Below are 26763 nucleotides of genomic sequence, written 5' to 3' on the forward strand. Positions count from 1 at the left end.
AGAAAGCACAGGTGGGTGAGGGGGCAGCGGTTCCTAAGGTGTGCGGCTGGCATCTGAGGCACAAGGCGTCACTGGAGCAGGGATAGAGTGAAGGGAGTGTTCAGTGAACTTAGGGGCTGGCAGAAGCAGAAAGCAGTGTGTGATCCAGGACTGGATCCTGGAGAGTGGAAAATTAACAAATAGCATTTACATTAGCACCAAAAATAATAAAATACTTAAGAATATATTTATCATAATAGATTTGTACACTGAAAACTACAAAATGTTTTGAAAGAAATTAAAGATATACGAAAAAAGGAAATACCTAAATGCCCTAAATGAAAGTGATTATGGATTGGGTGACTATATATTAGATGACAATACTCCTAAACTGATCTACAGATGAAATGTAATCTTTATCAAAATCCCCAGTTGGCATTTTTGAGATCAGCAAGCTGACCATAAAATTCACATGGAAATTCAAGGACACAGAATAGACAAAACAACCTTGAAAGGAAAAATAAGTTGAGTCCTCATACTTCTCGGTTTCAGATCTTACCACGGAGGTACATTAATTAAGACTCTGTGATACTGGCAAAAGAACAGATTTATAGGTCGATGGAATAGAATTGAGAGTTCAGAAATAAATCCTCATATTTACGGTCAATTTATTTTTGACAAGGGTACCAAGAACATTCAGTGGGAGATGTGAGTCTTTTTTATGTGGGCAACTACATGCAAAGGAAGAAATTGTACCCATATCTAACATATTTTTAAAAACCTAAAATGGATAAAATACCTAAATATAAGAGCTAACATCACAAAACTCTCAGGAGAAAACAAAGACGCAAATATTTGTGCCCTTGGATTAGGCAATGATTTCTTAGATAATGACGTCAAAAGCACATGCAACCAAAGAAAAATTGATAAATTGCACTTCATCAAAATGAAAATAAAAGTTGAAAGACAACCCACATGAGGGGTAATTCTATGACTGATGTCTTATGAAATCTCTCTGTGGAGGTCTGAAGAAAGCAACACTACGGCTATAATTTGTAAAGAAGTAGCGGTCACTTGTATATGCTGAGACAGGGGGATGGTGGTTATTTTTTTGGCTTGGACGACGTCCATATTTTGTCTGTGTCCAGGGTGGAATTGTTTTCGTCTTGATTCATCATTGTCGTATAATGGCCTTGAGTGACGCTGATGTTCCGTGGAATTGTTATGTTCACCGGACAACCGTGACCCAGCTGAGGGTACCAGACCAGCTTGCGGCTGACAATGTCTGCTTTCCTCTCATACAATTCAAAGAAGATGAGGGCAGAAGGTGAGCTGGAGCATTCAGGGCATCTGCTCTGGACTCTAGGCCCAGGAAAGAACAGAAGTGGAGTAAAAGCCTGATGGAAAATATTGGAGCCACAGTGAGCCTGACTGGAGGAGGAAGGGAACTGGGCTGGTGGTGAGAACGACCCTCAGCAAAGGGGTGAGGCAGGGTCCAGGCAGCCAGTGAGCCCTGGTTCATTCCCCTTAGGACCGGTGCCTCCCCAGTCTCTCCGGATGTTGGTCCCCCGCCTTCCCTTGCATCGGGAACAGATGTCGGTTTTCTCCCTACCCATGCCCCCAGCTCTGCTCCACCCACTCCCATACCCATTGCACTCAGCTCAGTCCTGGAAGCTGCTTCAATGCCAGCCCCATAGGATCCGGGGCTGAGCCTCTCTCACCCCAGATGCCAGCTCGGAGCGGAGAGATGTACAAAGGCTGATCAGTGACCTAATTCACGTGCCACAGTGGCTTCCCTATGCCTCATTTGAGAACATTCCAAATAGTAAGTGAACTGATACAAGATAGAAATGTCTACCACAAAAATCATTTCGTATGGAGCATTCATGACAGTGAAAAACTAGCTGAACTAAAAGAAAACAAACAGAAAAACCCTTTGGCTTTTACCCCGAAAATTAATGTGTAAACTGTATGTGATGTAACAATGAAATGACACTGCACATTGGATCCAGCAGGAGTGCGCCAGCGGGCATGTTCACGCCACACGCTCTGGGCGCTGTGTCACTGTCACCTGGGCCCAGTGGGCTGAGTCTCCTAGAGGAAAATGGCCTCAAGCGTTTACAGTTTATCTCAGGAACTACTTTTACTCCTGCTCTTGGGGGACCAATGGTCATTTTCTTCTCCAGGAAGGCGAACTTTCTATTGCCCAAACTTCTCTAGCTTTTTAATTTGATTAAGGAGAAGAATAACAAGGAACCATATGGGTAATTACTAAGTGCTTCTGAATGATCCCTCTAACATAGTACAGGAGTTTGATGCTGTTTTGTTATTGTCACTATTAAATCTGGATTATCATATTTAGAATATATATTAAAAGTTAATTGATTTATTTATTTTCTCCATGCTGCGTGGCTTGTGGGACCTTAGTTCCCCGACCAGGGATTGAACCCCGGCCAAGGCAGTGAAAGCCACTGGACCACCAGGGAATACCCAGAAGTTGATTTTAGAAATCTACTACAGCTTGTTTTTTAGAGAATCAGCAGAGTGGAAAAATTAAAGTGCCTTTTTAGTTATGCATGATGTACATTGCTGATTCATGTGATAATATGTTCCAGGCATATAAAGACTAAAATAATGTCTATTTTACATTCTATCTTAGGGTCTGTCATCTAGCAGTATTTCATGCTAGGCTCATTCACACACTACAGCACTGTCGATGTACAGAAGAAACTCTTCCAAAATAACTGGAATTAAAAAATTATGTAAAATGAAAAATGTACATTGAAATATAACCAACTGCTATGAAATTTAAAATCAATAGTATTAACAAATATTTTTTATAGCACATGTCAAATATTGTAGATTAAGGTAGTCTAGTTGATAGTAATGTGAACGTTCAAATAAAGTGCTCTTTACCAGGAAATGATATATTTAAAGTATGCCAGAGTGTGAGTCACTTAACATTTCAGATGAGAACATTAACCCATACTGGGAATCCTTCACAAATATAAGGGGGTAATAATAATTTCATTATGTGGAAAATTAAAAGACATTAAACTGTAACTTCAGATAACCCATGCTTTTGCAAATATACACTTTTTAAAAAGTTAAATCAGCACAGAGGATTTTTAGGGCAGTGAAAATACTCTGTATGACGTTATAATGACGATAAATGTCATTATGCGTTTGTCCAAACCCACAGAATGTACAATTCGCAGAGTGAACTGTAAACTATGCACAGTGGGTGACTATGATGCGTCAGTGTAGGTTCACCCTTAGTGAAAAATGTACCATCTGGTAGTAGCGTCGATAATGCAGGAGGCCGTGCGTGGGTGGGGACAGAGGGAAATGGGAGATCTCTGTACCTTCTCAATTTTGTTGTAAACCTAAAACTGCTCTAAAAAACTGCCTTTAAAAATTTTATTAGCATCACATATCTTTCAAATTCTAACATTAGTAATGTAAACTAGATTAACAGTATTCATAATTTGATATTAAAGTATCATTACTTTTAACTACTGCCTAATTCAGTATTAATAGTATAAGCACAGGTTATATAAATGATGTTAATGAAATTGAAATTTATATGTTTACCATTAAAATATTCCGCTATGACTTAATATTTTCACTAATTACTGTATCATCAATACTGCAATGATTATTATTTTAATTCACCCTTCGACTCAAAATCTCATTGGTTTTTCTTTGGAATTCCAGATATGACCGCCGTCCACCTATCATAGAATCCTGCTGTTCTAAAATCTGAGGGCTCTCACTGCCTGGGCGCTGCAGGAAGAAATGTTAACTTTGTTTTCACCTCAGTCATATTTGATTTCTAACATTTTAATTAAAACAACTTTTAAAATGTGAAAACCCCTAAGAATAGTCTCTTTATTAAATGCAGTGGAACTTGAATTTAGCTATAGCTCTTCTCATTCAATTCAAAGATGCTTTTCAGAACGCTTCCACATGCATGTGATCGTGAATCACCGTTTGGATAACCTTTCTCGGGGCTAGTTTTCCCCAAAGGGCAGCTGTACAGTTTGTCTTCAGGAACTAATAAACTGAGTGAGGGATACCTTTGAATATTAAATGTAGTGGGGATATTAATCTTCTAAATACAGCGCAGTTATCACCCAGAGGTTGCCTTCCCATATGGAGAAGACTAGAAACCGGCTGATTGTTCTCCTTGCTGCAGTTACGGCTGATTTACTCAGAGGACCGTGGCTGGGCTCTGGGCACTGTGGAGAGGAGGGTCACAGAGCAGTGGATGAGCGGAGACCCACGTACGCGAATGATTTGGCAACACTAGAACCAGCTGTAGAGACAGTTCTGCATGTCATTCAATATCTTATATATTTAAACTTAGGAATCTCCAGGTCTTAACGCATGTCTTATGGAGGAACTTCTCAAAGGATTTGAGGACCTGCTTTCTTATCTGGGAGGTATTGTCCGTGTATAACTGTAGTGTGAGGTGATGGAATACTCCAGGGGTAGAAAAACCTGGTTCCCGTGCACCATCTGAGGACACAGAGGTAGGTGACAGAGAGAGTGGTTTTCATGTCCTGTATGGAAAACAGCAGTGAGAGGCCTCCCCAATAACATGAACTGAAACCTAGAAATAAGGTGCATACAAGTTCATCGTGATAGACATTTGTTTTACTGCTGTTACATGAACTACTGCCTCTCAAAAATGTTTTAAGATGATGATACAGGCTTGCCTTGGAGACACTGTGCGATCAGCTCCAGACAAGAGCAAAAAGTGAACATTGCAATAAAGCAAGTCACATGAAAGTTTGGTTTCCCAGTGCACATAAAAGTGACGTTTACACTATGCTGCGGCCTCGTAAGTGTGCAACAGCGTTACGTCTAAAAAGTGTACAGACCTCAGTTAAAGATGCTTTACTGCTGAAGAATGCCAAACGTCACCTGAGACTTCAGTGAGTCTTGCAGTAACATCAAGGTCACTGATCACAGAGCACCATACCAATATAATAATAATGAAAAAGTTTGAAATATTGCAAGAATTGCCAAAATGTGACCCAGAGACATTAAGTGAGAAGACGCTTGAAAAAATGGCACCAATAGACTTGATCAATGCACAGGGTTGCCACAAACCTTCAATTTGTGACAAACTCAGCATCTGTGAAGCGAATAAAGTGAAGTCCAGTAAATCGAGTAGGCCTGTGTTTCAAACATTTTCATGTCAGATCAGCCTGGCTGGTTCTTCTGAAGACTGTCAAAAGTCATCACAAATAAAAAAGTCTGAGCAAACGTCACAGCCGAGAGAAGCTTAAGGAACCATTCCGAATAAACGTGATGTGGTGTGTGTACTGGATGGGGTTCTGAAACGGTAAGGGTGAACCTAGGGAAATCCGAATAACACGTGGGCGTTAGTTAATAATGTATCAATACTCACAAGTCGCGTCAAATATGGCACAGTGGTGCACGATGGTAAGAGAGTAAGTGGCGCGAGCAGCTTACTGAAGGGTGAGACAGTTGTAAAGTGCCTTGCGAAGCTTTCAGAAAAGCACCAACACAGAGAAGGTTTGCTAAGACTGGCAGAGTATTCCATGTGTGTGGGTTTTTTATTTGTTTGGGTTTGGTTTTGGTTTTTCTGGCTCCAGTGTTTAAGGAGATACCTCTCAAATCACAAGGTGACCATTAAGCTAATAGAACAGAGACCTCAGTGGCATTCATGACAAAACCTTTTACAGGAAGAGTTCAGAAAATCAGTAAATAAACAACTAAGCCCAGAACACATAGAGTGTCAACAAACCCCAGGAAGGCAGGAGAATCTGATTTCTAGGCACATTATAATGTTCAAAATAACTAGTATTCGACAAAAATTGTCATGCAAAGAAACAAGAAAGTACAACCCATCCTCAGGGAGAAGAAAAATTAACAGATACTGTACCTGAGGGAGTACAGACACTGGACTTAGAGACGAGACAAAGGCTTTACACAACTGTCTCAATGATGCTCAAAGAACGAAAGGAGAGCAGGCAAATGACGCTTCACCGAATCAAGAGTTTCGGTAAAGAGACAGAAATTACAAAATGGAGTCAAATAGGAATTCTGGAGTGGAAAATTGCTATGGGTTTTCACCTCTATGTTTTATATTATATAAAATACTAATAGAGGGTTACAACATCAGATTTGAGCAGGCAAAATAAATAACCAGTGAATATGAAGAAAAAAATCCGCTGAGATTATCAAGTAGCGTTTTATAAATGAGTCAAAGGTGGTCCTTGTATATTGGGCCTCTTGTTTACGTCTTCACAAGAGACTAGGCCCATTAGCTCAAAAGCCCACCAGTGCCAAATTTAAATTTTTATACACTGAATTGTCTTAAACATAACATAGCTCAAATGAGATTTTTAACCATTTAGAGCCTGCCTGCTGTGCATACCCTGTGAAAGTGCACCCAACATTTGACCAGCTGACCATAGATAAGCTAAACCATGGGCTATACAAGCCTCTAAGCTGCTGCTGGCCTTTTATAGTTCTCTGACCAAGAGACTCCCCATCTTTGGGCTGAGAGACTTCAACTGGACAATGAAACCACCACCGCTTTCCAAACACCTTCTCCCCCAGGTGTTCCCTTGTTATCTTCCCCTTCCTGGTGGTGGTCCCGCACTCTAGCCGCTGGAAGGAGTTATCCTTGATAGGGAAGCTGCACCTTTGTGCCACCCAGTACATCTCATTTTGTGATGCCACCCCTCTGTGGTCATGACTTTATGTGATCAGTCCTGAAATCCCTTGATCTCACTGAAAATGCCCAGCACACTTACATGCATAGGTCAGTGTAGATAGATTCCAGTGGGACATGAGCTCCTCTGAGAAGGGAGTGTGCACATCATTCCTGGGGGTCCCAGCACCTACACAGGCCCTGCCCCCAGCAGCACCAGGCCCTTCCCGCCTGGAGACACAGGCAGAGGAGGTGATTTCTGACTAAGCCACCAAATAAGTCTCAAATTCAGTTGTGGCCCAGGATCACAGCTAAAGTCAACTACAGCTTTAGGGTAAATTATGTATGTCCTAAGCAGATTAAATGTAATTTTAATACAAATCTATTCTATTTTTAAGTGATGTGAAATATTTCAATATAAAAATGAGGTAAGGAAGAGTGGTGTTTCCAGATCGCAATTTATAAAAAATATTCTCTATTTGCAAACACAAAGTGCCTACTACCTGCAGTAACAACTTGGTGTATACAGTATCAACTCAGTAGTACTCACTACAACTCTAAGATAGAGGCACGAAGCTTACTTCTACCTTAGAATGGAGGAAACTGAACCACAGAAAGGTTCAGTAACAAGGTCTCATGGGCTGTGACAGTGGAAATAACCCATGGGGGGGTCTGTCTTCCAGATCTGAACTTCTGACTAGTTTGTTCCACTTGACCCTTGTTCACACTTCCATGTGTCCCTGCCTGCTCACAGCCAATACCCCTCCAGCCACAGCACCAAGATGTTCAGTTTTGGTTGGTCATCATCCTCGCACACGACTGTTTCCACCCTAGCTGCACAGTAGAATCATTTTTTTTTTTTTTTTAAATGATGATGTATTGGTTTCACCCCGAGATGTGCTTATTTAATCAGCCTGTCAAGCTATGATTTGGGGATTGTGCTAGTTTGGGAAGAGCACAAATCAGCTGAGTTATCTCTTGAGAACACTTCCCTTGAGGTTTAGGTTCAGTATGGAAGTTTGTTGAAGGGCAACACATTTCCAAGCCCTAGGCGCAAAGCAGGAGAGACCTGCTTTGAGAGAACTTTCATTTTGCTTGGGGAAAAGAACGTTAATAAGACAGGCTTGTGTGGTGTCTGACAGGTTAGGGGATATTATATTGCTGGGGTCTTCTTTTCAGGGCTGCTCTGTGTGTGTGTGTTGGCGGGGAGGGCACAATAGTGGCTCTGTTTGGGAAGCAAGTAGGTGCGTAACTCAGGACTCACCTGAATAAGATGTGGGATGGCGTCATACGATGAGCTCCTGCCCCCAGCTAGCTCAACTCAGGGGCTTCACGGAAAAATCCAAGGAGTGTTCTTGGCCTGGAACAGCAGAGCTGCCCGTCTCTCTGGCCCCGCGGAGCTGCCCAGGGGCAGAGACAGGCTGGGGACTACCCCGTGGTTTACACTAGACGTCCATGATACTGTCCACCTGGTAGGCCAGGGTCATGGCACATTGAGAAACCAGCCAGTAGGGGTGAAGGCCCCTGTTGTGTCACCATCAGTGCATAGATGAGACAGCTGATGTTGGTGGGAAGCTGGAATGAGTGGAGGTGAGCTGTGTGGAAGGGGCTGTGGAGAAAGGGAAGACAGAGAATCGGGCCGAGTCTCCCCGACACGCCATGGAGTGCAGACCCAGATCTGTGTGTTTGCAGCTGCATGGAGAAAACTACAACTTCACCAACAGACTAGACTTTTCAGCAACCAACTTTATTGTTTAAATATTTACAAATAATCTGTTGGAAAAAGTTTAATTTCTTACAAAATTCTGCATTCAGTATTCCCAGACCACCTTACTGTTTGCATTTATATGTCAGGTTTTTCCCCATAAATAGTTCTCTCAAAGTTCTGAATTATTTGCTGAATTGTATGTTAAAGCCTCTTTTAAAGGGTTTTTCACCCCCTCAACTTAGCTTTTCTGAATGTGAAGTCTAGATGAAGTTTTCGCCACACTGATTTTAGGACTGCTGTCTCCTCAGTGTGAGAACCTTAACGTTGATTATGAAATCAGAGATCACTGAAGTGTCATCCTTATTCATGACACTGAGTGTGTTTTGTACAGTCTGAATCCACACAGGTACCACAAGTGTGGCTCTATGAATAAAGGATTTCTCATGATTTTGCACTGAATCACTTCTCCTGGATGAATGACTTGGTATTCCTTAAGAGCCTTCATCCTCTTACTTCCTGTTGTAATGGTTATTCATTCCTTCACTGAGTTTTCTCGTGCACATCAAGACTGTGCTTGGCTGAATGTCTGTTCACAGTGATTAGACCTAGGGGCTCTCCCAAATGGAGTTTGCCCATGTTGTTTAACCATGAATTATAAATGAAAGCATTTTCACATTGATGGCAGACCTGGATCCTCCCTGATGCAAGTCCCCTAGTGTGTTTAAAGTTTAGAGCTGTTGTTATTATTGACAGTATGAGTTCTCTCATGTCATCTATGGTCAGACCACTGACTGAAGGTTTTGCCACATAAATATCACACATAATGGACTCTCTTCCATATAAATTTGCATATGTCAAGTTGAATAAGGATAACCGAAGGATCTTCCCCATTGATTACAGCGCTTTCTTCGATGTGAGTCCTCTGGTGTGTTTAAATGTTAAAGCTACGGTTGAAGTCTTGTCCACGTTTGTTACATTTATAATACCATGTCATCTGAGGTCAGAATACTTACTGAAGGCATTCATAATTTTCTCTCCATTGTGGGTTCCCTCATGTCGTCTAAGGGCAGAACACTGGCTGAAGGATTTGCCACAAAGATGACACTCATATGGTTTCTCTCCAGTGTGAGTTCTCTCGTGTCGTCTAAGAGCAGAACATTTACTGAACGCTTTCCCACAGAGTTGACATTCATACGGCTGCTCTCCAGTGTGTGTTCTCTCATGCTGTCTGAGGTTAGAGGACTGACTAAAGGCTTTCCCACAGAGATGACATTCATATGGTTTCTCTCCGGTGTGAGTTAGATTGTGTTTTCTAAGGTCAGAGCTTTGAATAAAGGCATTCCCACAGATATGGCATTCATACGGTTTCTCTCCAGTGTGAGTCATCTCGTGTCTTCTAAGGCTAGAGCAATTACTGAAGGCTTTCCCGCACAGATGGCACTCACACGATTTACCTCTAGTGTGGATCTGCTTATGTTGATTAAGGTATGATTGGTCACTAAGGGATTTTTTACACTGTTTGTTGATACAGGGTGTCTTTTCCGTGTGAGTTAACAAGTGTTGACTCAGTGTGGAGCTATGAGTGAAATCTGCTCCCAAATCATTACATTCGAAGTGATCCTCTGGAGTGTGAGATACTTGCTTTTGGGAAGGAGATAAAAGGCTATTAACGGTTTGTCCACATACATACATTCTTTTCTCTACACGCGAATCTAAAACAAAGCATTCAGTGAGAGTCTCCATTTAAAATCCTTCCGATATGACCTGCATACGCCTGATGTGTTACTCCCTGCATACACAAAGGCTTTCTCTTTATAGCTTCCCAGCTGCAGAGGTTATAGGCTAATTTTGAAGACTGCAATATGTTTCAAAGACTAGGCATATGAGCAATGTTTATGCAGTTGCCCCTTTTTTTAAGATCTGAGGTTATGGTTTTGAGCTCAGGTTAATCTCTGCACTAAATTCAAACCACCCATAACTTTTTGCTCAGAAATAGCTTAATCCCAACTTAATGTAAATCAGGCTATTGTGCTCAATTACTAACATTCCATTGCCAGGTCTTTAATTTGGATGACCAGGGTTAACACTCAGGAAACTTACCAGTGGGATGATTGTAGATGTGTCTTTCCTGCTGATATGCTGTGTGGCTAACATTTCTTTAAGGGCACTTTCCCTGCCTAAAATAATTGAAAAAAAAAAAAATTAGAATGCCATTAGGGGAATGAAAATGTTGAAAAGCTCCAAGACCTTTATGAGTACGTTTCAAAAATTGGTACTTCAATAGGGAATACTCTAGGAAACAGAAACACATTATAGGGCATTGACAATTAGTAAAGATTTTCAGGACTGAAATATGAAAATATTAAAATGGAGATGAGATGTTGGGTAGAGAGAGGGAAAAGCTTCAAAGGGGAGGATGAGAACAAGAGTTATTATGTGAAAGTTTAACTTTCCCTAAAGCCCAAAAAAGATAATGGCAGGAGTACACATGAATGTGACTGAAATATGTAAGGAATAATAACATCTAAAGAATTCTGCCCCAATGTCGTTCACCTACGTTTTAGAGAACCTCACTCACGTAACGAAATCTTCAGTTGATGTTTCTAAGTACATACTCACTCACTGACTAGGCATCTCCTCATACCGAAGCACAGGCTGCTGCTGCATACCTGGACTGTGGCTTTGGAAAAATCCTCTTCCTTCAATCCACAGCTCTTCACCTCGGTCCAGCTGGAAAATCACATCTGATTTGCAATGCTGATACCCTGTTCATGGAAAAAAGGTGGATTTTGAGTTCTGTGCTAATAAAAGGGCATTATCATCAAGTTCAGGACACGCTACTGAGGAAGAACAAGGAGACCACTGAAGTTCAGCCCAGGCAACAACACCATGAGCAGAGGAAACACTGAAGTACAGATCATGTGACCAAAATAGTGAAGACCTCTGGATGCTGATGTCCATGGCCAAGTTCGAAGACAGAACACAGAATGCTCAGTCTTTTAAAAAATGGAGAAATTAAATGTCTCCACAGTCGGTTGAATATTATCTTCAAACAGACGCCAGTAAACATGAGTTCCACAAGAATAATCAAGGTTTTGCTATTTTCTCTAGTCTGCTGTCAAGCCTCAGCATAGTGACTAGAGCAGAATATTTAGAAAATATTTACTCAATTTATTTATGCATTCAAAAACATTCATTGAGTTCCTGGGTCTGTTCTGAGTGTTAGAGACTGAGTAGCAAGAAAGACATTAAATTGTGGTCAAGACTACATTTTAGTGGGGTGACAAACTAGATGTAAGTAATATATTAAACAACTTTCTCTCATGTAGTTATAAGGTCTATGAAAGAATCAGGACAGGGAGTGGAGTGAGTATGCAGAAGCTGTTCTAGATACTTATTGACTGAATCAATGAATACCTACCTACCTGCATACATACATAAATGTTGACAGACTCACCCACGGAGACCAGATGACTGATGTTCTCCAGCATCACATCTCTGAACAGCTTTCTCTGGGATGTGTCCAGCAGGGCCCACTCTTCCTGGGTGAAGCTGATTGCTACATCTTCAAATGTCACTGATTCCTAAACATGGATATTGTGGTTCAGACAGAGCAGCCCCTACTAATGTCCAGAGCAGGAGGGTTGATGTGGCAGCACTGAGGAAAGGGGCGGAGAAGCTGGGTGTACAGAAAGATCAAACGGAGTTTGGGGTTCCCATCAGTTCATTCTCAGTGCTGAGCTGGCAACTGCTTTTCAATATATCACAGAGATATACACAGTCTGAATTAATAAAACTTTATTATAAAGGAATATCACACGAAGTGTGGTGTACTAAAAAAAAACCTGGAAATCTTCCCAAAAAACTGGTAATTGTGAGTTCAGACATGTGATTAAAAGCTGCATTTGAAAATTCATGAAACTCTTCCTGATTAACTTCCAATAACTTATTGACACATCCAAGGCAAACGATAACTATGATTTGCCACCTTTTTTTTTTTTTTTTTTTTTGCGGTACGCGGGCCTCTCACTGCTGTGGCACAGGCTCCGTATGCGCAGGCCCAGCGGTCATGGCCCATGGGCCCAGCGGCACGTGGGACCCTCCCGGACCGGGGCACGAACCCGCGTCCCCCGCATTGGCAGGCGGACTCTCAACCACTGCGCCACCAGGGAAGCCCTGATTTGCCACTTTTAAACCATAACTGCAGTTGTATCATTCCCCTAAATGAACTTCAGACTCATCTATTAAATGGTTTAATAACCTGTTATGAGTATTGAAAGATCCAATGAACTAATGAAGTTCTCCCTATCTAAGTAAACATGTATTAAATACAAGCCTTAGTCTATTACTTATTAAAATGTCCGAGAACCTTGAAACCGTCTCCAGCATTATTCAGAAATGAACAAGTTTCATACAGGACTTGGTATCAACAGGCGTGGTCTCGCTGAACTCTACAGAACTTGGGCGTTCATAAGAAGGTATGAGGTCAGATGGTCCAGCAGCACAAGCCAGGGGGACTCTGGGGTGGCTGTGCTGAAGGACAGACCCAGCCTGACCCGTCCCTCTGGTGGGAGGACCCCCACTCTCAATGTTTTCTGGGACCTCAAACACCAGTCCTTACTGTCGCCTTTCTTTAGCTTGTCTCTCTACTGAAGGATAACAGAAGCCTCTTGACTCGTTTTGGTCTATCTAGTTCTTTAAAACTTTCCACAGGGTCTTAAATTTTACTCTATTCCTCCTCAATATGGAGCCACAATTAAGGAAATAATACTCCCTATACATTAATTCCAGTTACCAAAAATGAAAAAAAGGGTTAATCTTCTTTTTAAGAAGTTCCTAAAAGAGCAAATATATTCTATCAAAACTTTAAAACTGGAAAAAAATAAATGAATGATCCCTCATGCCTCCTTTGGCCTCAGCTTCTCTCGTGCTCCCTTCACAGCTCACAGTCCGCACCCAGGACCTGTGAAGACAGGACTGACTGAACCCACCTGATGAGAACTCGGCCTCCCCATTGGACTGTAATGTTCTCCTCCTCCCTCCTCTCTATTCACCACAACCTTAGACCACGATAGCCACTAACGTGATTAACGAGTGAATTATTCCCCAATGAGACCATGGACAGATTAGAGAAAGAAAACTTCTCTCACCTCTTCTGTAAATACACAAGCTTAGCAGAGGCTGGAATAAAAGAGTGTGATGTTAGGAAGGATACTAGTTATTAAGGAGTTCTTGACCCATGACAACCATCCCAGAGTCCTGGGGAAATTTCATTGGAGCTCAGATCCCTGAATGTTTCTTGACTGCACTTAGAACATCCATGCAAGTAAGAGAAACCTGCCCATCTGCTGTCAGCAGCAGTGTGTGCAATTCCAGCAGAAAGGGGCACTGCTTACTCACCAATGGCTGCATTGTCAGTAACTCAGCTGCGAGCAGTCTTTCTCTGGGTTTTCACTCACAGACAGTCCAAGCACTAAGCAGGCAGAGCTGCGGATGGAGAAGAAGCCGTGAGACTCCAGTCCTGTGCACACCTTCATGAAGCCCCAAACCTTCACCTGGGTGTGACGCCCAGTCTAACCGACAAACATGCAGTGCACACCCTACTGGAAACACACAGAGGCCTCTACTCCTCTCCCAGGGTCAAAAGTAAGAAGACTTTAACTGTGGTTGTTAATTTAAAAAGTAGAAATACAAATAACTTACAGACAAGAACATGGAAAGTATTGAGCTTCATATGTTAATTAGCCTGTGGTACCCAGAGTTATTCAGTTCTCTCCCTGACTCCAAACCAGTGACCCCTGACCCACGCTGCATGTAGATTTTGGTTCCCACCTGCAGGTAAACACTGGGAATTCTCAGATTTCATTATTCTGACTTAACACACTGGCAGGGGTTCCCCAGCATTCATGGCAGTGCTCCCTTAAGTCTGTTGGATCTGACCCCCACGGACCTGGAAGTCAATCAACTAAAAGTCTGTTTTATGAGGGAGTTAACTTAAGGACTTATTCCACTTGGAGGAACCGCGGCACCCACCCTTCCGGTCTCGTCCTTAACATCCGCTGCTCCAGAAGGAAGCAGGGGTACACGAGTCATAGTGTTCCGGTCGTGGACTGTCTTGAGCCCTCTGTGTCAAGGATGGCTGGGCTAACTCCAGCTGATTATCTTAGGAAAGGGGTAGCTGAAATCCTTGAAATCATGTTCTGCATTAATCTTCATTAGCTGCAATATCCCTGCATTTCATTATACACAAACACACGTATGTGTACACGCATATGTATATATACGTGCACACAAATGTGTGCAAGAGACACACAGAGAAAGCATTTATAAAGTGTAAATTCTCCCCTGAAATACCAATAACTAAATATATTTCATGGGAAAATGATGATAATGCATCATAGACAAAAGTAGGATTAACTCACCCATTTGTACCTGAGGTCCAGAAAAAGGAAAACAAAAAAGTTTGTATCAAACATGACTTAGTGCTTGGATATTTACGTATATTCACTCATTTAGGCCTTAAAATAAACCTGGCGATTTTAGTTTGTTTACCAATATAACAAATGACATACACAGGAGAGGTCCAAAAAGTTAATCATATAACAAAGTCACAGCTAGAAATGACGCATCTATAATTTTAATTTTGTTCTGCCTGTCTCCTATGCTCATATTCCTTATGCAATACACATCATATCCAGGTTTTACCTGGAATACTTGCTCTGACATTAATCAGGAGCCCCAACCTGTAACTACAACCCCTCTGCCTTCTGATACCCCAAACTCAGGTCCTCTGCCACATGGGGACCCCCAATGTACTTGTTTCACTTCTCAAACATCAAGCTACATCTCTCTACATTTTTCCTGCTCAGTTTAATCCACACTTACTCATTTCAACAGGCACTTACCAAGACCAGAACATTTTCTATGTCCCTTGGACTATTAACCGGATTTCCCCATCAAAATCCCAATAGCAGGTGACTCCTTGTACCTGCCTTTTCCATGACTGCATCCGACACACACTACTAGTAAGTCGACCCCTGTCTAAACACAGAATCACCTACTCCTAGTTGTTTTCAAATATATCTGGCAACTCTACTATGTTTGGCAAAGTAAAACAGAAATATTTCAAGTATTTGCTCCATAAATATTTCAAATTGTCACCATGCCTTTTGAATCTACATACTCTTCACATTTCAAAAGATGAGGTTATTTCCTACTACACATATTGTATTAGTTTGCTAAGGCTGCTGTAACAAAGTATCACAGACTGGGTAGCTTAAGCAAATTTATTTTCTCACAATTCTGGAGGCTCTAGGTCCGAAATCAAAGTGAAGCCAGGGCTGGTCTCTTCCGAGGCCGCCCTTCTTAGCTTCCAGATGGCTGTCTTCTTCCTGTGTCTTCCCACTGGACATGTCTGTGCCATAATCTCCTCTTCTTGCAAAGACACCAGCCAAATTGGATTAGGGCCCATCCTAAGAACCTCATTTTAATTTAATCACCGCTTTTAAGACCTAATCTCCAAATACCATCACCCTCTGAGGTCTGAGGATGGCTTCAATATTTGACTTTTGGGGGCACACAATTCAGTTCATAACACAGACGGATTACATGATGTGACAAAGTAACTCCGTTCACCATCATGATAGCTACAGATATTCCTACATTCCTACCCCTGGGTTACTCCTTTTCTCCCTTCAAATTGACGGGTCATGCTGCCTCTAGTCTAGCGTCTCCAGCTGAACTCCTTTCTCTCCTGTTTTCTTGTTCTCCTTTACTGGACACCTGTCCATCAGTCCCCTCATCAGTTAAGTATCTCCCCACAGATAGAGTCTTCCTTGAAAACAAAAGTTGAAACTTGACCGCCTTTCCGGAACTTTTTCCTAGCCGAAACTGAAACCTCATTCTCCTGTCTTCGATCTACTCTGTTATCAGTCCTCTGCAAAGAATTCCTCGGTCCTACTGGAGTGTCTCAAGACTTAATGGGAGCTCCTGTTCTCCTCTCACACATTTATTCAATTGCTCTCATTTCTTCTACTGCTATCTCTGTTAAAAATGACCAGCTTCTTGTCTGGATTCCATTTCTGTGCTATCATCTCTCCTTGGAAACTTACATACACCTAAAACGAAATATTTCTCAGGACAACACCTCTGCCCCTCCAAATACAAAAAGCACTCCTCCTCTAGTCTTCAGTCTTAGTTAACGGCTCCACCAGACATCCTGGCATTGATGTGTGCATGACCTGGCTGAGCCCACACACATACTGCTGTTATCTCTACACTGGGGACTGGTATCAACCTTCATTTCCACCCAATACACACACACAAACTTCCCACCCATACACAATTTATGTCAGCATCAGTTTAAATCTCAACTAGCAGGAGACTTTCACTAAACTCCAACCAAGTTAAACCTTTCCCTTCCCCTCTGCCCTTACACAGAACTCTACCACTCCTTGAGGCCATTCACCTAATTAGTCATTAGATATTTATTTATGCTCTGCCCTCCCAGTGGTCTAAATCTACCTATACATGGTAAGATTAGGCAAGTTCACCTCTGACCATTGCATATGAATTATAAATACGGAGAAACTCTATGTCCACAGTAAGGAAACTTGCCCCCAAGTGGCTGCACTCATGTGATCCATCATTTCCTGATTATAAACTCTTCTGAAATAACGGAGTCTGTCTTTCCTGACAAAAATTCTCTCTACTACTTACCCAAACCCATGGAAAAACCAAAGAAGCCAACTCTTTATTGAGGATGTGGTCACCACCCACCCAAAGGAACTCAGAGTTTCTTTCTCTCTCTAGATAAACAGCTTCTCATGGCAAGCCCCCTTTGTAAACAGCTGATAATCTCATCAATCATGTAAATCGAAAGACACACCCTGATTAATGTGCACGCCAAGTCAATGTAGATCTAATCAAGGCATGCCTTTTTTTTTTTTTTTTTTTTGCGACGCGGGCCCCTCACCGCTGTGGCCTCTCCCGTTGCGGAGCACAGGCTCCGGACGCGCAGGCTCAGCGGCCATGGCTCAGGGGCCCAGCCGCTCCGCGGCGTGTGGGATCTTCCCGGACCGGGGCACGAACCCGTGTCCCCTGCATCGGCATGCGGACTCTCAACCACTGCGCCACCAGGGAAGCCCAAGGCATGCCTTTTTAAATCAAATATTGTCTCACTAATTAGGTAAATCACATATATGGAATTAAGGAAAACAGATGATATCCTTTCATTCTTTTTCTAAAAATGCTTTATTTTTTTAGAGTTGTTTTAGGTTCCAAGCAAACTGAGCAGAAAGTACAGACAACAAAGTCTATGGATAACTCTTATGGAAGATCTAAGAAGCCCTCTACCCAAACATGTCATCAATATTGATCACATATTAGGTAACAGGAGTATTCTTATAATCTTGCCATTTATTCATTTGCCATTATTATTTTTTCTTTTCTTCTGGCCACGGCATGTGCGGCTTGTGGGATCTCAGTTCCCCGACCAGGGACCAAACTTGGGCCCTTGGCAGTGACAGTGCAGAGTCCTAACCACTGGACCGCCAGGGAATTCCCTCATTTGCCATTATTATTGTCACTTTTCCTTTCATGAAACCGACCTGGAAAGATTCATGTGACTTAACGAAAACTACGCAGCATATAATTGGTTGAACTACGTTTCACGCTCACGTGTATCTGGCTCAAGTCTGTTCCCTGACCACAGTTTAATGTGAGTTATGTCCTCTCATGGTTCAGTGTGCAGGTGAGGGCGGTGAGGATAGGCCTGAGTTACACGGGGGCGTCGCTTCCACCACCTGGCGGGCGAGTGTGGCCTGGAATTAAAAGTGACCGCACAGCGTAGCAGCGCCTCCTGCAGAAGAGCCCCGGCATCCTCCCTCCCCTGGCCTGAGGTGTGGACTTCCAGGAGCTGCAGGACTTGGAATCTGGCATTCTGAGGCCAACAGAGAGGATGTTAGAAGCAGAGAGGAAGTCTTCAGTGCTGGGAGGAATATTTTAGTTCCAGTTGTAGCAGGGAATCCATCCTTTCTAGCTGAGACAATACTTTGGTTGTTGAGCCCACTCTCATACTGAGCTTCTGAAGATGCCGGGCTACTGCCTGCAGGAATCCACCTGACGAGAAGGAGTTCACCAGTTTTAGGCTGTGGAGTCAATCAACTTCAGAGACAGCCATCATGAGCCCCTAGTCAGGCACGAGGGGAATGTCCACCAACTGCAGGAAACACAGAGCCTGCAGCTTGGGCAGGTTCATCATCTCCCTGCCTTGGAAGGTAAGGAGAGGGTCCAGGACGAGGTTGTGTTAGAAAGGCAGTGGAGAGAAGTCCCTTTCCTTGAAGATCCGTGACTCTGAAATTTCACAGTTGTGTAGTTCCACACTCGTGAGGATTGGGCAAGTTTGGTGATCGGGAATTTCCTCAAGTATAGAACATGCAACTAGACTTCAGCTTGGTGAGGGCACCTCTTCCCAGCTTCCTTAATTAAAGCTGGAATGATTTCAGGAGGCTTTATGCTTCAGATCATGTAGAGCCCCACACTCAGTGACTGGAACCCTGCTCTCACATGTCTCTGGAAGAGATGCCTGACAACCGGGGCCTCTCCCTGCAACACCCAAGCATTCCGATGATCAAAGGACAAAAATCAACTGCGTTCAACCTGAATCAGGGAGTGGAATGACAGATATTCAGGGCCCCTGGACAATATCAAAGCTCACTGAGCCGTCATATATACCTGCTCCAAGGAGCCCAGCATGGGTTTTGTGTAAGAACTGCCATGCCCGGTTTACAGCAGAGACCCTCAAGCATTTTCCCAAATAGAGGCCATACGTACCTTGTAAGGTGTCAGGTACACATCTCCATAGTGCAGAATGTTCAACTAGCATCTTCCAAAGCTTACAAACTCTGCAGAGAGAGAAAACTGACATTGATCTCGGAAACTGACGCGAGCCCATGGTTTCCCCTCCGAGGCCCCTGCTGTCCTCCTCCGTGACCACAAGGCCAGAGAGTGGTTGGAAGCCCTGCTCCAGTTGTGCCCTAAGCTCTTATCCCAGTGTTTCCGTTTTAGTGCACTTGGACTGGGTCCTATGTTCTACACCCCTCAAACACCTGCCTCTACCCCAAGCTTTGAGGTACCTGATCTTCACAATAGTGAGGACGCCCCTCCCCCAGACATTGGTCCATACCTGGAAATTTGAATCTTCTCTGTAACACACAGGAAGGAGAATGTCTTCAGCATCACAGAGACAAGTAGTGCCAGGGTGGTTCTCGAGCTTTGCTCTCTGCCCGTTGTATGCATGCACTCTGATGAGGAACTGGAACCTTCTAGGGTGAGTTGAGGGGACTGAGGATCTAGAGGGTTATTTAAATGTCTGTGGGTGGGTGGGTGGCGTGATAGCTGGATTCTGGGCACTGTTTCTTCTTATTTTCCTCTGTGAGTCACCCAGCAGGGAGGAGAGTACTTTCAATCAGATCTGAAAGGAAAACCCCAGATTAATGCAAGGATCTGATAACTGGGGAAAGGTAGTCAATATCTAGGACAGTTCACAATCTCCAGAAGATACTCCATAAATACGGTTTACCTACTGAGTTATCGAGAGCATATGGGAGAATCCAAGGACAAGGAAGGAAAACCTAGGAAGACTAATAAGGCACTGTCCATGGGATTACGTTAGGTTTTGACTTCAGGGCAGATTTAAATTGAAACATAAAATATTTCTTTTTACCTTGAGGATTTTTCTTCTAAGGACATACAGGGACATCCAGGGAACCACGATGCACATGAAACAGAACAGCCCTGTGAGTGGGAAGGAATGTACCTAGGTATCACTGTGCTTTGCCCACACTTCCAAATAGAAGGCATCAAAGAAGGTCATGAGTGGATGAGAACTGTAAATAAAAGCAGCCCCTCACTATAAAAATACAAATACCAGGTCCCACAAACTTTCCAAATGTCCTGTGTTAAAGTCACTTCTTTGAGCCAGGAGGAGTTCCTGCTATTCTCTCCAAACTATTACCATGAACTGATGTGGCTTAAGGAGAACTCAACTCAATGAAAATAACTTGGAAAAAATAACCAAAGCAGTAACTATTAAAAGACTAAAGCATAAGAGAGGTTGGGGTAAAAAAAAATTGAATATTAATATTCAAGGAACCCTATGCCTTGGAGCAAAACATTATTTAAAAATTATCCAGGGGCTTCCCTGGTGGTGCAGTGGTTAAGAATCCACCTGCCAGGGCTTCCCTGGTGGCGCAGTGGCTGGGAGTCCGCCTGCCGATGCAGGGGACACGGGTTCGTGCCCCGGTCCGGGAAGATCCCACATGCCGCGGAGCGGCTGGGCCCGTGAGCCATGGCCGCTGAGCCTGCACGTCCGGAGCCTGTGCTCCGCAACGGGAGAGGCCACAACAGTGAGAGGCCCGCGTAACGCAAAAAAAAAAAAAAAAAAGAGAGAGAAAGAATCCACCTGCCAATGCAGGGGACACGGGTTCGAGCCCTGGTCGGGGAAGATCCCACATGCCGCGGGGCAACTAAGCCCGTGCACCACAATTACTGAGCCTGCGCTCTAGAGCCCGCAAGCCACAACTACTGAGCCTACGAGCCACAAATGCTGAAGCCCACACGCCTAGAGCCCGTGTCCGCAACAAGAGAAGCCACTGCGATGAGAAGCCCGTGCACCACAACTACTGAGCCTGCGCTCTAGAGCCCACAAGCCACAACTACTGAGCCCACGAGCCACAACTACTGAAGCCTGCACGCCTAGAGCCCGTGCTCCGCAACAAAGAAGCCACTGCAATGAGAAGCTGGCGCACCGCATCGAAGAGTAGCCCGTGCTCGCCACAACTAGAGAAAGCCTGCACGCAGCAACGAAGGCCCAATGCAGCCAAAAATAAATTAATTAATTAAAAAAAAACTATCCAATAAGTTTAGTAATGGAGAGACTACAAACTATTAAAAACCTTAACAGAACTTCAAAGCGTAATTACAAAAATGAAAGAGATTATAAGACAACAGAAGAAAGAAAAATGACTTGACAGAGCTCCAAAACTGCCAAAGTAAAATAAATTAAGATTTATTAATAATTTAAGAGAAAAGACCACAGTGGGAGATAAGAGAAAGGAAAATGACAATGCTAAAAAGTCATTAATTTACATGGATGACAGGCTTTAAAATCAGCAAAAGAAAAAAGAATTAAGTAAGTAAGGATTAAGTAAGAACTACTGAAAGGCTTAGAGAGAAACTGAAAGATGTGAAAGACATGTCAACCTATAAAATCCATGCTAATGGTAAAGATAACAAAGGAAATGATATGACAAAAATAATGTTATGATTTAATTCAATAAAGAAGTATTAAAACATACAAAAAAAGGAATACATAGAACAATACAGTATAACAGAGACAGAATGCAGAATGATGGTTGACAGGAGACGGGGAAGCAGGGAACAGGAAGCTATTTATTGTTTAATGGATTTAGTTTCAGTTTTGCAAAATAAAAAGAGTTCTAGATATGGATGGTGGTGATAGTTTGGACAACAGTATGAATAAACATAATACCACCTAACACCACTGAACTGTACACGTAAAATGGTTAAGATGGTAAATGCTATGTATATTTTATCATAATTTAAAAAAAACTGAAAAAAAATTAGGCTGGAATGCTCTCTGAGTGTTCTGCCAGAGACAGAATTTATTCCTTAAATTTCTCTATTGTTCCAATACAGGAATGAACCTCAAATTAATCAACCATTTGCTCACTGCTTGATTTTAAGTTGGCTTCTCCTGCCTCTTAGTGATGTCAACATGAATGAATACTTGGCATTCTTAATTAATAATGAGTTTATTACTTTGAGGGAGATTGGCAGAAGATGCATTCTAGTTGTGGGCTCATGTGTATTTTAAAAGTGAACAGATATTGCCTGGTTGCTAACCCCCAAATGTAGCACACTTTTGTTCTATCTGCAACGTATGAGAATCCAGTTTTCTTTCATCATATGAAGTAGGATTTTTCACTTTGTTAACATTACCAGTCAGAGAAGATTAAGCAAGGCATGTTTACATAACTGTATCATTGTTTCAATACTTTGCCCTCCCACTGTCATATAGACAGCTATTCCCCTGTGTCCATATCTATATGTCTGTGCACCTTCGTATGTTTACAGAGGTACATCCATTTCTTTGAGCACTTCTGGGCGATGACTGTTCATATGTTATGCCTGTTTTGGAGGAGTTTTTACAGCAAGTTAATATGAATCTCCTGCTTTCTGTAGTTACACCAAATTTCATGGCATTTTTTTTTTTTTTCATGGCATTTTTAAGAGTCGGCTCTGGCTCAACTTTATCTTCTTGTCCACAGAGTGCCACATGTTACTGCATCTTCCCTTAAACCATCCTTCTACCATGGAGGATCTCACGGAGTTCTTCATAAAGTCTATTCCAGGTAGAATGGGATCTAGCTCTGGCTCTGAATGGATGTTTTTGAGTGTCTATAGTTTATAAGTACTCATATGATTAAAAATCTTTCCCATCCTCTGATTTGTTCATAATTATTGCCCCCTTTTTCATCTGGTGTTTTATTCCCAGGCTTCCTGCCAGCCAGAGGAAGGGAGCTGACACCTTCCAGCAGCCCCAGGCAGAGATACTGGAACAGAGGTGCACAGATACTGAAGGACCCAGGAAGAGCAGATGGCAGACAGGCAGCCAGAACTCAGGGCTGAGAGTGCTGGGCCTTAACATTCCTCGTAGGGAAGCAGGGATCCCTGCCTTCCAGGGAGACCCCCACTCCTGCCAGACGTCCAGGGGATGGGATGGGGCGGCAGGGAGGCCCTGGACCTGGGCTCCTCTCTTCCTGGAAAGTCTCACCTGCAGATGGTCTCCTAGGGGCCCTTGCTTTCACCTATGCCCCACTTCCGGTGTTTCTTTTTCTCTTTTGCTGCTTGTCCTTCACCTTCAGAGAACACGTTTCAAGGAGCAGACCTAGGACTCTGATTCGAACCACCCCAAGTCCTACTGGGTATCTGATCACTCATTCACTGAGGTCTGTAGTCTATTCTCCCATCTCCTTCAGTTTCTTCTTATTATTGCTCTTGTCATAAAGACCATTATCATTATTGATGTTAATCACCGTGATTGTACTTATTACAACAATTATGATTTATCACTCTTGTTAAAAAACACTGAATCAGCTTTCTCTATCCACGCAGGGTATCGAGTTTACTGAAGCGGACTACAGAGGGTTCCACAAAATACAAACACACAGATGCTTTCAAGTCATTCCCAATGCCCTTTCCAGAAACGAGTGTCCACAAATTTCCCAAGTTTGTCTCAGGAGGCCTGGAGTGGCCACTTTGACAGGAGAGACTAGACGACGACATTCTGGCCTGCCTGAGCCTCTAGAAAACATTCTAAGTCATCTTGGGGACCAGCAACCATTTGAGCCTGCCTGCAAGGCCTGGGGAGGGAGTCCATGGCTGGCCAGGCTCAATGAACAACTTCCTAAGACCCCTCGGAAGCCCTGGAACAGGTGCAAGAGAACACGCGTGGAAAGCTAAAGAGGAGGTCCTTGCTGCCTGGAGGCTGTGCGGTATTTTGTGAGTGTGCCCAGAACCAGGCAACTGCTCACGCTGCGCTACAGTCCTGTAAGCACAGGAGGGCAGGGAGGGACCATCCAGTTGTCCACCAACTGTCCCAGGCTCAGAGGCAAGATCCCAAAGTAACGATACATACCTCTAGGCTGTAGGGTGGGGCAGTGGCAGAAGGTGCAGCGAGAGGGGGCTGAGAAAGTGCTCTAGTCTTATTGTTCAGAGTAGGTGGAGCTTTGGAGGGCTAGTGGGCAGGGCATGGTCCCTGAGTCTGGCCTTCTTCCCAGGAGGCCAGATTCCCTGGAAGACACATACACACATACTTTAATGAACGTGTGTGTACATGCGTGTACATCCAAAATGTAGAGACTTTTTATCCCCACTTATTCCAACGTAGAGACTTCAGTACCTCCAGTGCACGCATCAAATTTGACTTTGTAATTAGCCACAGAGAAAGTTTTAGCTAAATGCAAAAGAGAATAGATCAAATAGGCCACATATGCTTACCACAGTAAAATGAAAATGAAAATAAACAATAATCAGGTAGTACAAACAAAACTAACAATCTGAAAGACAATGACAGTTTAAACAACAGGGTTACAATACAATCGAATGACCATTGCCAATTCGAGTCATCATCACCATGAAGAATGAACACATCAACTCCATAGAATAGGGCCACAGTTGTTACCTGGAAAAAGTGTTTAACTTTAAATACACTTAATAGAAGCAGAGAGGGCTTGTTCAACTTTATAAACCAAGAGAAAGTAAAAGGAAACAAGAGTGAGTTGACATTTCAAATTGTTACAAATTAAGAAGATAAAGTTAAAAGAAACAAAAGCTTAAATAAAATATTAAAGACGAAAATGGAGAAACAGATTATTTGACAGAAATCAATGAAAGTTTTGACGGTCAAATCAAGGAATTAATAAAGACACGCGGAAAGCTTCTTTCCCAGCCAAAATCAGCCTTGAGATCCTCCCTCGGTGTGGAGGGTGTGCCTCTCATACCCACTCCCTACGCCTCAGCCACACACAGGAAGGGACTCACTAAGTGGCAAACACCGTCCCCTGCGGCCAGTGAAACCACAGGGACTCAGAAGCGTTAAACAGGAGACGGGCAGGCGGGCCAGCAGTGAGTGTGAGCGCCCCCACGGTCTCCTCCGTACCTGCTGAGCACAGGGTCACCTCGGGTGAGGACGGGAAGACGTTCCCCTTCCTCTTGTTCCCGAGCTTCTCAGTCTCCCTCCCATCCCCAGCTCCTTGGCCCTCGACAGCATTCTTGCTCTTTCTTCCGGCTCCCTTCAGAATCAAGTGCCCTCTTCTCCCGCCTCACTGCAGAGAGACTTTTTTTTTTGTTTTTTTTTGTTTTTTTGCTATACGTGGGCCTCTTACTGCTGTGGCCTCTCCCGTTGCAGAGCACAGGCTCCGGAAGCGCAGGCTCAGCGGCCATGGCTCACGGGCCCAGCCGCTCCGCGGCGCGTGGGATCTTCCCAGACCAGGGCACGAACCTGTGTCCCCTGCATCGGCAGGCGGACTCTCAACCACTGCGCCACCAGGGAAGCCCCTGGAGAGAGAGACTTTTGATCTTCGCTTAGTTTGTGAAGTCCGGGCCCTCCCTTGTCGAGTGGCCTCGTGACCCCCTGCTGGGTTGGAGCAGGCAAGGGGGTCAGCAGGAAAGGCCGGCGGAGAGGAACCAGGTCTGTCCTCACGGGAATGACACGGCCTGGATGAGACTGTGCAGGGTTTGCCCTCTCACCCCTGCCTGCCCCTAAAAATCACATTTCCTATCCCTCAGCAAGAGCCACTTCCTTTCACGATTTTAATCACAATAATCTCAAGTATTTGACTCCTCTTTTCCAGAAGAACATCATATTAAAACCATCAAAAAATGACACGGGGCTACCCTGGTGGCGCAGCGGTTGAGAATCTGCCTGCCAATGCAGGGGACACGGGTTCAAGCCCTGGTCCGGGAAGATCCCACATGCCACGGAGCAACTAAGCCTGTGAGCCACAGCTACTGAGCCTGCACTCTAGAGCCGGCGAGCCACAACTACTGAAGCCCGCACACTCTAGGGCCCATGTGCCGCAACTACTGAGCCCGTGTGCCACAACTACTGAAGCCCGTGTGCCTAGAGCCCGTGCTCTGCAACGAGAAACCACCGCAATGAGAAGCCTGCGCATGGCAACGAAGAGCAGCCCCCGCTCACCGCAACTAGAGAAAGCCCACGTGCAGCAATGAAGACCCAACGCAGCCAAAAATAAAATATAAAAAGAAATTTATGATCTTAAGAAGACCTAATTGGTAGCACTGGAAAACATGAAAGGAGGTCAGCAATGGAAACAGCTCAGCGATTTATTCACCAGGAACAGAAGGGCTCTCTTCCAACTACTTCTGAGGACAATCCAGCTCACCCTTGATCACTTTCAGAGACACGACAAAGGGAATATATACTTGGCTGGAAACTTCAGTTCACAGCCCACTAAGTTAAAAGCTCATAAAAGGGGATAAAGATGTTGAATATCAGACTAAGTGGTTAATTTGGTTTTGACTGTTGACATAGAAAATTACCAATATCCTTAGTAAGAACACACTGAAATAGTGTAAAATTACTTGCTAAGCACTGAAGAATATTTTCAACATGTGATGAAGACTGGAAAACCACTGAGACCTCATCATCGGAATCTGACACAATACCTGTAAACGGGACTGTAAGCTGGAAATTTAAAAACACAACTAATGAATCCGGGATCTACCTTTCTCTTGCCCCCGCCGCTACTGGTGCTCGTAACTCCCTCCCCGTCTCTGC

The 26763-nt window shown here is 43.6% G+C and overlaps 1 protein-coding gene across 3 annotated transcripts; it reads right to left on the bottom strand.

The window, feature by feature from the left end:
• Positions 1–8406: 8406 nt before the first annotated feature.
• LOC114897601 (zinc finger protein 705A-like) lies at positions 8407–20089 on the bottom strand. 3 transcript variants are annotated; one of them, XM_029226555.1, is made up of 7 exons: positions 19564–20089; positions 19212–19282; positions 13779–13865; positions 11836–11962; positions 11048–11143; positions 10479–10555; positions 8407–10019 (listed from the first exon to the last, which is right to left on the bottom strand). In XM_029226555.1, exons 3-7 carry the CDS (start codon positions 13788–13790, stop codon positions 9369–9371), a joined length of 963 nt encoding a protein of 320 aa, XP_029082388.1. In that variant the 5' UTR covers positions 13791–13865; positions 19212–19282; positions 19564–20089; the 3' UTR covers positions 8407–9368. The 3 variants fall into 3 exon arrangements, with proteins under 3 accessions (XP_029082388.1, XP_029082389.1, XP_029082390.1); XM_029226556.1 differs by having other exon boundaries at positions 9421–9522; XM_029226557.1 differs by having other exon boundaries at positions 9852–10090.
• Between the last annotated feature and the right edge of the window lie 6674 nt (positions 20090–26763).

This window comes from Monodon monoceros, unplaced genomic scaffold (genome assembly GCF_005190385.1).
Source record: "Monodon monoceros isolate NGI ecotype Baffin Bay Population unplaced genomic scaffold, NGI_Narwhal_1 Super_Scaffold_17, whole genome shotgun sequence".
NCBI lineage: Eukaryota > Metazoa > Chordata > Mammalia > Artiodactyla > Monodontidae > Monodon > Monodon monoceros.